General features: G+C 43.5%; 1 protein-coding gene across 2 annotated transcripts in view; it reads left to right on the top strand.

The window, feature by feature from the left end:
• LOC132385208 (collectin-10-like) overlaps positions 1-10,014 on the top strand; it is a 133,323-nt gene extending 123,309 nt beyond the window's left edge. For both annotated transcript variants that reach the window (XM_059957170.1, XM_059957250.1), the window contains exon 7: positions 8,498-10,014. In XM_059957170.1, coding sequence (XP_059813153.1) covers positions 8,498-8,886 — 389 coding nt within the window. In that variant the 3' untranslated portion in view covers positions 8,887-10,014. The remainder of the gene's footprint in view (positions 1-8,497) is intronic.
• The last annotated feature ends 5,368 nt before the right edge of the window (positions 10,015-15,382 follow it).

Here is a 15,382-nt window from a genome sequence, read left to right on the forward strand (position 1 = left end):
TTTAGAGATGCTCAGTAAAAAACAGTTCCATATATCATATGTTTATTTTAGAAAAGTCGAATCTTCCATAATGCAGCTTTCCTACCACACTGCTTAGCAGAGTCAGACAAGCTGTTTGTTACTGATGGTTTAAAACTCCTCAGGTCACTGAAGAGTTCAAAACTGAAATCTGGAATAGACACAAGAGATTCTGCAGATGCTGGAAATCTCGAGCAACACACCAAAAATGCTGGAGGTGCATAGCAAGTCAGGCAGCATCTTTGGAGAGGAATAAATCATCAATATTTAGGGCCAGGACCCTTCGTCAGCACTGGAAAGAAAGAAAGAATAAGGTTAGGGGAGGAGAAGGAGAACAAAGATTTCTTTGGGTCTGGGATGACTGACCTCACATTATCACAACCACCTTCTCTTTTTGCCAGATGTGCTTCCTACCACTGAAGTGGTTTCCCTTAATGTCCTTTGATCAGGACTCTATGATGTTACATTGGATCAAGTGCTGTCTTGGTTTCGATGACAGTTACTCCAAACTCACCTCTAGAATTCAGCTCATTAGTCTCAATTTTGACCAAGGTTGAGGTCTGAGGTCGTTTAGTCCTGATAGATTATAGGGTGCTTCTAAATAACCCTGGCATTGACAACTCTTACATTTTCCTGATAATTTAAGAGTAGACTGATAGGGCAGTAATTTGTCAATATAGATTTTCCTGGGTTTTTTTGTAAACAGGATATAGCTGGAAACAATGTCATTCTCTCTCTCTCACTCTTCAGCCCACAACGTAGTGCCGACCAGGTAACTTAATCTAGAAACTGCCTGGAATTACCATAGCGCATAACCCTCCAAGCTCCATGTACCTATCCAAGAGTTTGTTAAAAGACCATATTGTATCCTTCACCACTGCCATCACTGGCAGCCCACCACTCTGTGTGAAAACTTACTCCTGACATCCCCTCAGTACCTATTTCCAAGCACCTTAAAACTATGCCCCTCGTGTTGGCCATTTCAGCCCTGGGAAATAGCCTCTGGCTATCCACATAATCAATGCTTCTCCTCATCAGCTACCTCTATCAGGTCACCTCTCATCCTCCGTTGCTCCAAGGTGAAAAGGGCAAGTTCACCCAACCTATTCTCAATACGCACACTCTCCAATCCAGGCAACATCCTTGTAAATCTCCTTTTCAAAAATTCTATTGTATTTCTTTATTTTTTTTGTACATGTCTGCAAAAAATAAATGAGGAAAGAGGTTCTGCTGAAGGAATTTGAGCAGCTAGGGACTAAACTAAAAAGCAGAATCAAAAAGGTGGTAATCTCCAGATTATGACCTGAGCCACATGCAACTTGGGTCAAGAAGCTTTGAGAGTTATATGTGTGGATTGAGGATTGTTGTTGGAGAAGTGGTCTTGAATTCATGAGAAATTTTCACAAGTATTGGGGAAGGAGGGAGCTGTACCAATGGGGCCAGCTCCACCTGAACCGTGATGGGACCTGGATCCTAGCAAAGCACATAACTAAGGCTGTGGATAGGGCTTTAAACTAAATAGTAGGCTGGGTGGGTTCAACAGATTGGAGAAATATAGATAAAGTAAAAGAGAAAAGTGTGGATAAAGATAAAGAAAAGGTAAAAGATAAAGTAAGAGTGGAGTGAAGAAAAGAGTAAGAGATTACAAGATTCTAAAAGCGCAATGAGTGTAAGGGCACTTTATTTGAACACCTGTAGTATTCAAAACAAGATCAGTGAACTTGTGGCACAAATCAGTACACAGAGGTACTATTTAGTAATCATTACAGAGACATGGTTGCAGGGTGGACTGGTTTGGCAATTAAATATCCAAGGATATCATAGAAACATAGAAAACCTACAGCACAATACAGGCCCTTCGGTCCACAACGTTGTGCCGAACACGTCCCTACCTTAGAAATTACTCGGCTTACCCATAGCCCTCTATTTTTCTAAGCTCCATGTACCCATCCAAAAGTCTCTTAAAAGACCCTATCGTATCTGCTTCCACCACTGTTACTGGCAGCCCATTCCACACACTCAACACTCTGAGTAAAAAACTTACCCCTGACATCTCCTCTGTACCTACTCCCAAGCAGCTTAAACCTATGCCTGCTTGTGGCAACCATTTCAGCTCTGGGAAAAACCCTCTGACTATCCACACAATCAATGCCTCTTATCATTTTATACACCTCTATCAGGTCACCTCTCATCCTCCATCACTCCAAGGAGAAAAGGCCGAGTTCACTCAACCTGTTTTCATAAGGCATGTTCCCTAATCCAGGCAACATCCTTGTAAATCTCCTCTACACCCTTTCTATGGTTTCCACATCCTTCCTGGAGGGAGGCAAGCAGAACTGAACACAGTACTCCAAGTGGGGTCTGACCAGGATCCTATATAGCTGCAACATTACCTCTCGGCTCCTAAATTCGATTCCATGTATCAGGAAGGATAGGCAGGAAGATAAGGGAGGTGGGTAGTGCTCTTACTTAAAGATGAGATCAGGGCAACAGTGAGAGATGATACAAGATCCAAAGAGCAGAATGGTGAATCATCTGGGTAGAGATTAGAAATAGTAAAGGGAAAAATCACTGGGGGGAGTTGTCTATCAGCTACCGAATAATAACTTTATAGTGGCACACGCAATAAACAGAAATATCTGAGGCATGTCAGAATGGAACAGCAGTTATCATGGGGGATTTTAAATTGCACTTAGATTGGGTGAATCAAGTTGGTTGAGGCAGTCATGAGGAGGACTTCACAGAATGCATCCGTGCTGGCTTTCTTGAACAGCATGTTATTGAACCGAAAGGAAATGTGCTATCTTAGATCTGGTCCTGTGCAACGAACATAGAACAGTACAGCACATTACAGGCCCTTCGGCCCACAATGTTGTGCCAACCCTCAAACACTGCCTCCCATATAACCCCCCCCCCCACCTTAAATTCCTCCGTATACCTGTCTATTCGTCTCTCAAACTTCACTAGTGTATCTGCCTCCACCACTGACTCAGGCAGTGCATTCCATGCACCAACCACTCTGAGTGAAATACCTTCTTCTAGTATACCCCTTGAACTTCCCTCCCCTTACCTTAAAACCATGTCCTCGTGTGTTGAGCGGTGGTGCCCTGGGGAAGAGGTGCTGGCTGTGCACTCTGTATTCCTCTTAATACCTTGTATACCTCCATCATGTCTCCTCTCATCCTCCTCTCCAAAGAGAGAAGCCCTGGCTCCCTTAATCTCTGATCATAATCCATACTCTCTAAACCAGGCAGCATCCTGGTAAATCTCCTCTGTAGTCTTTCCAATGCTTCCATATCCTTCCTATACTGAGGTGACCAGAACTGGACACAGTATTCCAAGTGTGGCCTAACCAGAGTTTTATAGAGCTGCAGCATTACATCGCATTCTTAAACTCTATCCCTCGACTTATGAAAGTTAACACCCCATAAGCTTTCTTAACTACCCTATCTACCTGTGAGGCAACTTTCAGGGATCTGTGGACGTGTACCCCCAGATCCCTCTGCTCCTCCACACTACCAAGTATCCTGCCATTTACTTTGTACACTGCATTGGAGTTTGTCCTTCCAAAGTGTACCACCCCACACTTCTCCGGGCTTAACTCCATCTGCCACTTCTCAGCCCACTTCTGCGTCCTATCAATATCTCTCTGCAATCTTTGACAATCCTCTATCTACAACACCACCAACCTTTGTGTCGTCTGCAAACTTGCCAACCACCCTTCTACCCCCACATCCAGGTTGTTAATAAAAGTCACAAAAAGTAGAGGTTCCAGAACAGATCCTTGTGGGACACCACTAGTCACAACCCTCCAATCTGAATGTACTCCCTCCACCACAACCCTCTGCTTTCTTCAGGCAAGCCAATTCTGAATCCACCTGGCCAAACTTCCCTGGATCCCATGCCTTCTGACTTTCTGAATAAGCATACCGTGTGGAACCTTGTCAAATGCCTTACTAAAATCCATGTAGATCACATCCACTGCACTACCCTCATCTATATGCCTGGTCACCTCCTCAAAGAACTATCAGGCTTGTTAGACACAATCTGCCCTTCACAAAGCCATGCTGACTGTCCTTGATCAGACCATGATTCTCTAAATGCCCATAGGTTCTATCTCTAAGAATCTTTTCCAACAGCTTTCCCACCACAGACATAAGGCTCTCTGGTCTATAATTAACCCTATCCCTACTACCTTCCCTACAATCCTCCAGTACCATTCCCGTGGACAACAAGGACATAAAGAGCCAGAGGCTCATCAATCTCTTCCCTCGCCTCGTGGAGCAGCCTGGGGAATATTCCGTCAGGCCCCGGGGACTTATCCGTCCTAATGTATTTTAACAACTCCAACACCTCCTCTCCCTTAATATCAACATGCTCCAGAACATCAACCTCACTCATATTGTCCTTACTGTCATCAATTTCCCTCTCATTGGTGAATACCAAAGAGAAGTATTCATTGAGGACCTCACTCACTTCCACAGCCTCCAGGCACATCTTCCCACTTTTATCTCTAATCGGTCCTACCTTCACTCCTGTCATCTTTTTGTTCTTCACATAATTGAAGAATGCCTTGGGGTTTTTCTTTACCCTACTCACCAAGGTCTTCTCATGCCCCTTTCTTGCTCTTCTCAGCCCCTTCTTAAGCTCCTTTCTTGCTACCCTATATTCCTCAATTGACCCATCTGATCCTTGCTTCCTAAACCTCATGTATGCTGCCTTCTTCCACCTGACTAGATCTTCCACCTCACTTGTCACCCATGGTTCCTTCACCCTACCATTCTTTATCTTCCTCACCGGGATAAATTTATCCTTAGCATCCTGCAAGAGATCCTTAAACATCAACCACATGTCCATAGTACATTTCCCTGCAAACACATCATCCCAATTCACACCCGCAAGTTCTAGCCTTATAGCCTCATAATTTGCCCTTCCCCAATTAAAAATTTTCCTATCCTCTCTGATTCTATTCTTTTCCATGATAATGCTAAAGGCCAGGGAACAGCAATTCATGTCCCCCAGATGCTTACCCACTGACAGATCTGTGACCTGACCCGGTTCATTACCTAATACTAGATCTAGTATGGCATTCCCCCTAGTCGGCCTGTCAACATATTGTGAGAGGAATCCATCCTGGACACATTTAACAAACTCTGCCCCATCTAAACCCTTGGAACTAATCAAGTGCCAATCAATATTAGGGAAGTTAAAGTCACCCATGATAACAACCCTGTTATTTTTGCACCTTTCCAAAATCTGCCTCCCAATCTTCTCCTCGGTATCTCTGCTGCTACCAGGGGGCCTATAGAATACCCCTAGTAGAGTAATTGCTCCCTTCCTGTTCCTGACTTCCACCCATACTGACTCAAAAGAGGATCCTGCTACATTACCTACCCTTTCTGTAGCTGTAATAGTATCCCTGACCAGTAATGACCCCTCCTCCTCTTTTCCCCCCTCTCTATCCAGTTTAAAGCACTGAAATCCAGGAATATTGAGAATCCATTCCTGCCCTGGTGCCAGCCAAGTCTCTGTAATGGCACTACATCATAATTCCATGTATGTATCCAAGCTCTCAGTTCATCACCTTTGTTCCTGATGCTTCTTGCATTGAAATACACACACTTTAGCCCATCTACCTTACTACCTTTACACCCTTTATCCTGCTGCTCTTTCCTCAAAGCCTCTCTATATGTTCGATCTGGCTTTACGCCATACACTTCTTTCACTGCTCTATCGCTCTGGGTCCTATCCAGCTTGCAAATTAGTTTAAACCCTCCTGAACCATGCTAGCAAACCTACCAGCAAGGATATTGCTCCCCCTCGAGTTCAGGTGCAACCCATCCAATCTGCACAGGTCCCACCTTCCCCAGAAGAGATCCCAATGATCCAAAAATCTAAAACCCAGCCCCCTGCACCAACTCCTCAGCCACGCAATCAACTGCCATCTCCTCCAATTCTTACCATCACTATCACGTAGTACTGGCAGCAATCCTGAGAACACCACCCTTGAGGTCCTGTTCTTCAGCCTTCTGCCTAGTTCCCAAAACTCACACTTCAGGACCTCATCCCTCTTCCTGCCTATGTCATTGGTCCCAACGTGTATCACAACTTCTGGTTGCTTTCCCTCTCGTACCAGGATGTCATGCACCCGGTCAGAGACATCCTGGACCCTGGCACCCGGGAGGCAACAAACCATGCGGGTGTCCTTCTCACGTCCACAAAATCTCCTGTCTGCTCCCCTGACTATAGAGTCTCCAATGATGACAGCTCTCCTCTTCTCCGTCCCATCCTTCTGCACCACAGGGTCAGACTCAGTGCCAGAGGCCCTGCCACCGTGGCTCACACCTGGTCGGTCGTCCTCACCAACAGCATCCAGGACGGTAAACTTATTATTCAGGGGAATGGCTACAGGGGTGCTCTGCACTACCTGTCTACTCTCCTTTGCTTTCCCCCCTCGGACTGTCACCCAACGACCTGCTTCCGGCAGCCCAGGTGTGACTACCTCCCTGTAGCTCTCATCTACAACTGCCTCATTCTCCCTTATGAGTCGAAGGTCATCCAGCTGCTGCTCCAGATTCCTCACAGGGTCTTCCAGATCGCCCAGCCGCAAGCACTTCTGGCAGATGTGACTCTGCGGGAGAGGGGAGTTCCCCCAAGACTGCCACATCTCACAGGAGAGGCACATCACCGTCTCAGGAGGCACTGTAAAGACTAACTGGGAACAAACTCGTCCTCCGCCTCTTCTCCTCAAAGCCTCAAATCTCTACTCCTTCATTGGCTGCTCAGCTTGAGCTACCCCTCTATTTAATCGTTTGACCTTTTCAAACTGTTTGTCACCTGACCTCAATTGCCCAATCAGCTGCTTTCTGCTGAGTCTGAGCTATTCAAATCTTGATTGTCTAATCAACAGCTTCCTGCAGAGATATTCAAATCTTGATTGATTTGATTGCACAGTCCAACTACCAAAACTGCCAGAATCTCTCGAGTCAAAGCCTCAAATCTCCACTCCTTCACTGAGACCTGTCCATGACACAGATCAAATTAGTGATTTTGTAGTTAGGGATCCTCTTGGAAAGAAAGATCATAGTATGATTGAATTTCTCATACAAATGGAGCCTTCAAGGGTCTCCAAGTGAGTGGGCAAGGGTCTGGCAGACGGAGTACAATATTAGTAAATGTGAGGTCATCCACTTTAGAAGGAAAAATAAAAGAGCAAATTATTATTTAAATGGTAAAAAATTGCAGCATGCTGCTGTGCAGAGGGACTTGGGAGGGCTTGAACATGAATCACTAAAGGTTGGTTTGCAGGTGCAGCAGGCTATCAAGAAGACAAGTGGAATGTTGGCCTTCATTGCTAGAGGGATTGAATTTAAGAGCAAGAGGTTATGCTGCAACAATACAGGGTACTAGTGAGGCCACACCTGGAGTACCTGGTCTCTTTACTTGAGGAAGGATATACTGGCTTTAGAGGCGATGCACAGGAGGTTCACCAGGTTGATTCCAGAGATGAGGGGGGTTCAACAATGAGGAGAGATTGAGTGGCCTGGGACTGTACTCACTGGAATTCAGAAGTGTGAGAGGAGATCTTATAGAAACATATAAAATTATGAAAGGGATAGATAAGATAGAGGCAGGAAAGTTGTTCCCACTGGTAGAAACAACTAGGGGACATAGTCTCAAGATGCGGGGGAGTAGATTTAGGATGGAGATGAGGAGGAACTGCTTTTCTCAGAGAGTGGTGGATCTATGGAACTCTTTTCCCAATGAAGCAGTGGAGGCTACCCCAGTAAATATATTTAAGATAAGGTTGGATAGATTTTTGCATAGTAGAGGAATTAAGGGTTATGGGGAAAAGGCAGGTAGGTGGAGATGAGTCCATGGCCCAATCAACAGGTCAAATGGCCTACTCTTGCTCCTATTTCTTATGTTCTTATGTCAATGAATCTCAAGATAATATATGACAACCTATATGTACTTTGATAATAAATTTAATAAATCTTTGAATTTTTCTTCTTAACCTACAAACGTTTGTAGAAGTAACTGTTTCTGGGTCTGTTCAATAATTGCAACATTCTTCCTCATTACCAAAAGCCCTGTAACTTTTATCTTTCCAAGTAAATATTTTAAGAGACAGCGCTGTTGAATTTGTACAATCCTTTCAGACAAAGCATTCCAGATCATAGCAACAATTATCCTCTTCACTAAACACGAAGTACACTGCAGATGCTGTGGTCAAATCAACACTTCCAACACGCTGGAGGAACGCAGCAGATCGGGCAGCATCCGTGGAAACGAGCAGTCAACATTTCCACGAATGCCGCCCGACCTGCTGAGTTCCTCCAGCGTGTTGTAAGTGTTGATCCTCTTCACTAGATTGGTTCTTTTGCTGCGGTTCAGAGTTCTGAATCACCAAACAATCACCCACTAATGACAAATGGTTGACAATTAAAATAAACCTTTTGCTTCATTCATTCTGAAGTGATCGCAGGTGTCAAAGAAACTGAGGAGAAATTCTACCTGATTGTGAAAGAAGTGAAGAACTACAATTCTGCGCTTGTGCACTGCAAGGACAGGGGAGGATCGCTGGCAATGCCAAAAGATGAAGAAACAAACTCCTTGCTTGCAGCCTACGTGAATAAAACTGGCTTATCTCGGGTGTTTATTGGTGTGAATGATCTGGAGAAGGAAAGGCAGTTCATGTACATTGACTCTACCCCACTACAGAATTACAGTCACTGGAGACCAGGCGAACCAAACAATGCGTTTGGTGGTGAAGACTGTGTAGAAATGGTAAGTGATGGGGGTTGGAATGATGTTGAGTGTCACCTCTCAATATACTTTGTCTGTGAATTTTTAAAGACTTCATAATCTAATCTATATGTTTTCTATATAATAATAAGAAATTCTCCCTGTATATTCATATATTCAGTATGTAGTGAGTTTCATAATTAAGAACATATTAAGGTCTACCAATTGTATATCCTACCCACCTACTGCCCATTACACCACTGGCATTTAGGACAGCAATGAAGGCCCTCCATCTCTGGTGGTGTTCAGGGCTTCCTTCATTATGTCAGTAACTCCATTTTCACTACTGTCAGCCACGTAGGTTCCAGGTGGAGACTCAGGAATACCATCACACTCAGATGTAGAAGGATTCTTCATTGCTGTTCCCATATCAATTTTGTTTGACCAGTCAGGGTGTTTAGCCCTGAGCTGAACCCCTGAACCTGGGGGACCAGTGGGCCACTCTTAGTCTGACATCTGCCACTTGCTCCGCCTGGCATGGGTGACCCCCACCAAGGGTCAACGCATAAAGCCTTGACTCTAACCAACATAAATCTCTGAGTTACTGAGCCTCCAAGACATGACAAGGTTGTGGTCCTCTTGGAGGACCAATTATATGCCAACTCCTAAAATTATTTGCAAAGATCCTCAATTTAAAAGTCAATTATCATAGAAAACAGTGTTGATAAAAATATATTTTGAGCTAGAATGTTCATGCTTCAGACATTTTGTATTAGGATGCTTTGCAACTTAATAAAAAATAATCAAATACTTAATTCTCGTAAAGAAAATCAGCTTTATTTGTCACGTACATTCAAATATCGAAACGTACAGTGAAGTGCATTGTTTATGTCAATAACTGACACGGTCTGAGGATGTACTGGGTGCAACCTGTAAGTGTCACCATGCTTCTGACACCAACATAGCATGCCCTCAACTCACTAACTCGGAGTGAGTGGGAAGAAACTGAGGCACCCAGAGGAAATCCACATGGCCAGAAGGAGAACTTACAGTCGCCATACAGACAGCAGTAGGCAGTGATTCCTAATCTTACAGCTACCATTGTGAAGTGTCACACTAATAGCTATGCTACTGTGCTGCCCACTAGAAAGTCAAATATCGGTAGGAAACAGCAATGAAAAATGCACGTACTGATCTGGAATTTGGTTGTTTTGGACATTTTGTATTAGGATATTTTTCAACTTAATAAAAAATAATCAAATATTTAATTCTTGTAATGCAGTCTACTCTATCATTACCTTAATGAGTAGAGAGCTTTTAGTACTGTTGGTATAATCTTTATTATGGTTTAAAAATCATAATCAGTGATGCAGAGGTTACATTACTGAATCAGTCATCTCAGATCCCCAAATTCAAATTTTATTTATTTATTGAGAGACAGCGCAGAATAAGCCTTTCTGTCTCTTTGAGCCCAACCGCCCAGCGATCCCTCAATTTAATCTAAACCTAGTCACAGAACAATTTACAATGACTAATTAACCTACCAGCCGGTAGGCCTTTGGGACTGTGGGAGGGAACTGGAGCACCCAGAGGAAACCCACGTGGTCACGGGGAGAACGTACAAATTCCTTACAGGCAGCAGTGGGAAATAAACCTGGGTCACTGAGTTTGGTACAGTAAAGCATTGTGCTAACCACTATGGCTACTGTGGAATTTAAATTAAGACCTTATGACCATAGGATATAGGAATAGAATTAGGCCATTCAGCCCATTGAGTCTGCTCCACCATGGCTGATCTATTATCCCTCTTAACCCCATTCTCCTGCCTTCTCCCTATAACCTTTGATGCCCTGACAAACCAAGAACCTATTAACCTCTGCTTTAAATATACCCAGTAATTTGGCCTCCATAGCTGTCTGTGCCAATTAATAATTCACCACCCTCAGGGTCAAGAAATTCCTCCTCATCTCTGTTCCGAATGGACATCTATCCCTTCTGAGGTTATGCCCTCTGGTCCTAGACACACTTATTGTAGGAAACATCTTCTCAATGCCCACTCTATCTAGTCTGCTCAATGTTCAATAAGCTTCGATATGATCCCCCCTCACTTTTCTAAACTCCGGTAAGTACAGGTCCAGAGCTATTAAGCACTCTTCATATTTTACACCTTTCATACACAGAAATATTCTCAGAAACTTCCTCTGGTTCAGTAATTCCGGAACACTTTAGTATTTTTTTAAAAAAAGCTTAGCATTAATAATGATGATCAGAAGAAAACTGGATTGTCATAAAACCCTTCAGTTTCCGTAATGTTCGTTCAGGAGGCAATCTGTTTTACCAAGCTGGTCCGCACATCAAAGTCACATTCAGAGTCAAAGGTGAGGCTGCATACTTGAGTGCAGAGCGAGAGGAGTATCATGGCAGCATCAGAGACTTGGCATTCACAAGAAAATATACAAATAAACAAGCCACAACAGAAAAAAAGCACAAAGTCCATTGTAGGACAAAGAAGTCATACAATCATAGGATCATAGAAATCTCCAGCACATTGCAGACCTTTCGGCCCACAATGTTGTGCCGACCAAGTAACCTGCTCTAAAAGCTGCCTAGAATTTCCCTACTGCATAGTCCTTTATTTTTCTAAGCTCCACGTACCTATCTTAACAGTCTCTTAAAGTACCCTACTGCATCGGCCTCTACCACCAACACTGGCAGTGCATTCCATACACCCACCACTCTCTTGAGTGAAAAACTTACCTCTGACATCCCCCTTGTACCTACTTTCAAGCACCATAGAGCTATGCCTCTTCGTGTCATGGTGTTGTTATGCTGAGATGGTGATCGGGGTTATACAGGTTACTGTATGAATAAGAATTGGAATTGGGTTTATTATCACTGACATATGATAAGACACTTGTTGACCTGCAGCAGCAGTACATACCATCATTATAAATGTAATGCCCTGGTTCCTATTTTTTTTTTCTGTTATGCTGTTCTGTGCAAGCCGCTTGTTTGGGTTACTGTTACTATCCTTTAACGTCTGCCGGATGATGCTGAGGATGTTCTACGAGGCTGTGGTGGCCAGTGCTATCATGTTTGCTGTTGTGTGCTGGGGCAGCAGGTTGAGGGTAGCAGACACCAACAGAATCAACAAACTCATTTGTAAGGCCAGTGATGTTGTGGGGGAGGAACTGGACTCTCTGACGGTGGTGTCTGAAAAGAGGATGCTGTCCCAGTTGCATGTCATCTTGGACAACGACTCCCATCCACTCCATAATGTACTGGTTAGGCACAGGAGTACATTCAGCCAGAGACTCATTCCACCGAGATGCAACACTGAGCGTCATAGGAAGTCATTCCTACCTGTGGCCATCAAACTTTACAACTCCTCCCTCAGAGTGTCAGACACCCTGAGCCAATAGGCTGGTCCTGGACTTATTTCCACTTGGCAAGATTAACATTATTATTTAATTATTTATGGTTTTATATTGCTATATTTCTACACTATTCTTGGTTGGTGCGGCTGTAACGAAACCCAATTTCCTTCGGGATCAATAAAGTATTAGTCTGTCTGTCTGTTGAAGATAAGCGAGAGGAGAATTGTGTGCCATTCAGTTAGGATGGCTGGATTAAGGGGAAGTTTCTCTGGTGAGGAACACCAGAGCTTGGGGCTCCTGGGAAGGGAAAGAAGAGAGAAGACGCCGGAGGGATTTGACCCATAGGAGGATCGGTGATCGGAAAACCTTGAGTTTCAACTTGTATACATTAGACAGTTTCATTAAAATGGGCCCTTTTCTATTTTTGTCTCTTTCTTTACTAGCCCTTTATTCAAATTAAGAATTATAAAGCTAAATCTTTTAATTGTATGTGCTGTACTGTCTGTTATTTCATGGCACTTATTTGTAACAGGGTAACGAATCACACAGCATCCACACAAATGGGGCTTTGGGGGGCTTGTATCTCAACATCACAAGTCTGGCAGGGTCAGAGATTGTCTTCCCTAGACTTATGCAGCCAATGGAACCAGAGTGTTTCAGAAATTTCAAGATAAATGAAGTATAGAGCACAACAAAAAGAAAATCAATTAGTATTCATTGGATCATGAACCATTTGGAAACCTGATGATGGAGAAGAAGAAGCTGTTTCTGAATCATTGAGTATGGGGTTTTTGGGCTCCTGTACATCCTCCTAGATGGTAGTGACAAGAAAAGGACATATATTGGGCAGAGAAGGTGATTCATGATGGATGCCACTTTTTAGGGCCTCTTGAGGATATCCTTGATGGTTGGGAATGTTGTGGCTGTGACGGAATTGGCTCAGTCTACAGTCTACACCAGCCCCTTGTGATCCTGTGCTTGGAGTCTCCAGACCAGCTAATCAGATTACTCTCCACCATACATGTTTGGAAATTTCTAAGATTCTTTGATGATATCCAAATCTCCTCAAACTCCTAATAAACGAGAGCCTTTTATTCATGATTGCATCAGAAGGTTAGGCCCAGGGCAGGTGCTCTGTGATATTCACGCTGAGGAAGTTAAAGCTGCTCAGCCTTTCCACTGCTGGCCCTGATGACATCAGGTACTGATGAAGGATCTTGATTGAAAGCATGACCATAAGGCCATAAGTCATAGGAGCAGAATTAGGCCATCACGTCGGCTCCACCATTCCATCATGGCTGATTTATTATCCCTCTCAACCCATTCTCCTGCCTTCTCCCCACAACTTTTGACACCCTGACAAATTAAGAACCTCTTAACCTCTCCTTTAAATATGCTCAATGACTTGACCTTTATAGCCATCTGTGGCAATAAATTCCACAGAGTTACCATCTAAAGAAATTCCTCCTCATCTCTGTTCTAAAGAGATCACTTTCTGTTCTGAGTCTGTGCTCTCTGATCCTGGACTCCCCACTCTAGGAAACTGATGGATTTTCAATGTCTTTGGATCACCAGGAGGGAGTTTCCTTTTCTGCCAGGCTCAGCTCTCTAAATACAGCAGCTGTGGATTTCTACAGGTCAAAGTGTCCTTAAACTTCCAACCAATATTCTTTGTTCTGCTTCTTGTCATAAATGAGAGCTAGTTTTCAGTTCTTAATCACCTTGAACTTAAAAGAACAGCTTTGCAAACAAGCACCATCTATAGAGAAGACTTGCTGGCTGCACAGAACCTGGGTTTATTGCTCAAAATGTGCATTTTAAAACAACGGGTAATTTACCTGGCCTTGTTTCAGACTGGACAATGCTGGTTAAGTTGTTTAGTTCAAGGAAACGCAGATCACATTGATGTTATCATTTACCAAATCCATAGTTGATTTGTTAACTACTGGAAGGTTTGAATATAGGCAATCCTCGGGTTACATACGAGTTCCATTCCTGAGCCAGTCTTTAAGTCGGATTTGTATGTAAGTCAGAACAAGTATATCCGGTATTATTTAGCGTCAGTTTGTCAAATGTTTGTCTTAGTATATAGTATATATTTTACTTTTCTATGCATATAAAATACTTAAGAAATGTGTGTATTCCAATAATTAAACCACTGCATTGCGTAGTAATGATTGTAGCTTTCATCGGGGGCAGGGCGCTTCACATGCTCCATTTTTCTCACTTTATCCGTTATACTTTTAAATTGTTCCAATCGTTGACCAACAGTAGCTTTAATGCTTTTCCAATGGCTGATGGCATTTCACAACTTTCCAAACACTTTATTATTTCCACTTTATTTTCAATCGCGATCGCTTCCTGTCAATGGGACAGAAACACTGCTGGTGGTGGGTCCCGAGCTGCGCCGGCTCCCGAGGTTCGCTGGATCCTAAGGACCCCACTAAGACAGACTAAATGGGATAAGTGGGGGCTGTGCTGGGTTTGGGTATTTGATCTTCCACAATATTCCGCATGGGTATTTAAACTGGAGGTGGCAGTGTTTTTTCTTACGAGGTCAAGTTGCGAGCTCAACATCAACCCGGCACGGGAGCAGACTGTCCCTGGATCGAACCTCCGTTCTCCAGCCCGGCGCTGATCTCACTGCGCCACCAGCTGACAGGAACGGGGGGGGGGGGGGTCAGGGTGAAACTTACTAAGAAAAATTTAAGCCAAATACAAAGTTAAACTCTCAACACAGTATCAACGGCAACGATTTAAAATGGCAGACGGCATCGTGATCCGACAGTGTTCACCTTCCTCGGTTCGTAAGTACGAGTTGTCTGTAAGTCGGACGTTCGTAACTTGGGGACTACCTGTATTCAAACGAGTCAGCTTCACAGTATTATTTGTGAACGCCCGAGAACTTTGCTTCCAGAGGCTTTTACACAGAGCCTTTTTTTTTCAAATGAAAAAAACATATGTATGAAGTCACCTTAGTGGCAGAGAAACAGTCTAAATGTAGCAAGCAGTCTAGGCTTAATAGGAATGGTCCAAGAACATCAAGGGGAATGACAGATACTTTACTATTCCACAGTTTTTTGGTAAATATGACAATAGTAAACCAAACCAAAAACATATGTCCTGTTGTGTTCAATCCTCCAGGAATGTTTTTAAGCAAAATTCTCATCTTGCTTCCTCTCTGGAACTTTACAAAGTGGTATGGAAATAATAATCGCTCACCTGGAAGGGTGGTGACT

Source organism: Hypanus sabinus, chromosome 1 (genome assembly GCF_030144855.1).
Source record: "Hypanus sabinus isolate sHypSab1 chromosome 1, sHypSab1.hap1, whole genome shotgun sequence".
Taxonomy (NCBI): domain Eukaryota; kingdom Metazoa; phylum Chordata; class Chondrichthyes; order Myliobatiformes; family Dasyatidae; genus Hypanus; species Hypanus sabinus.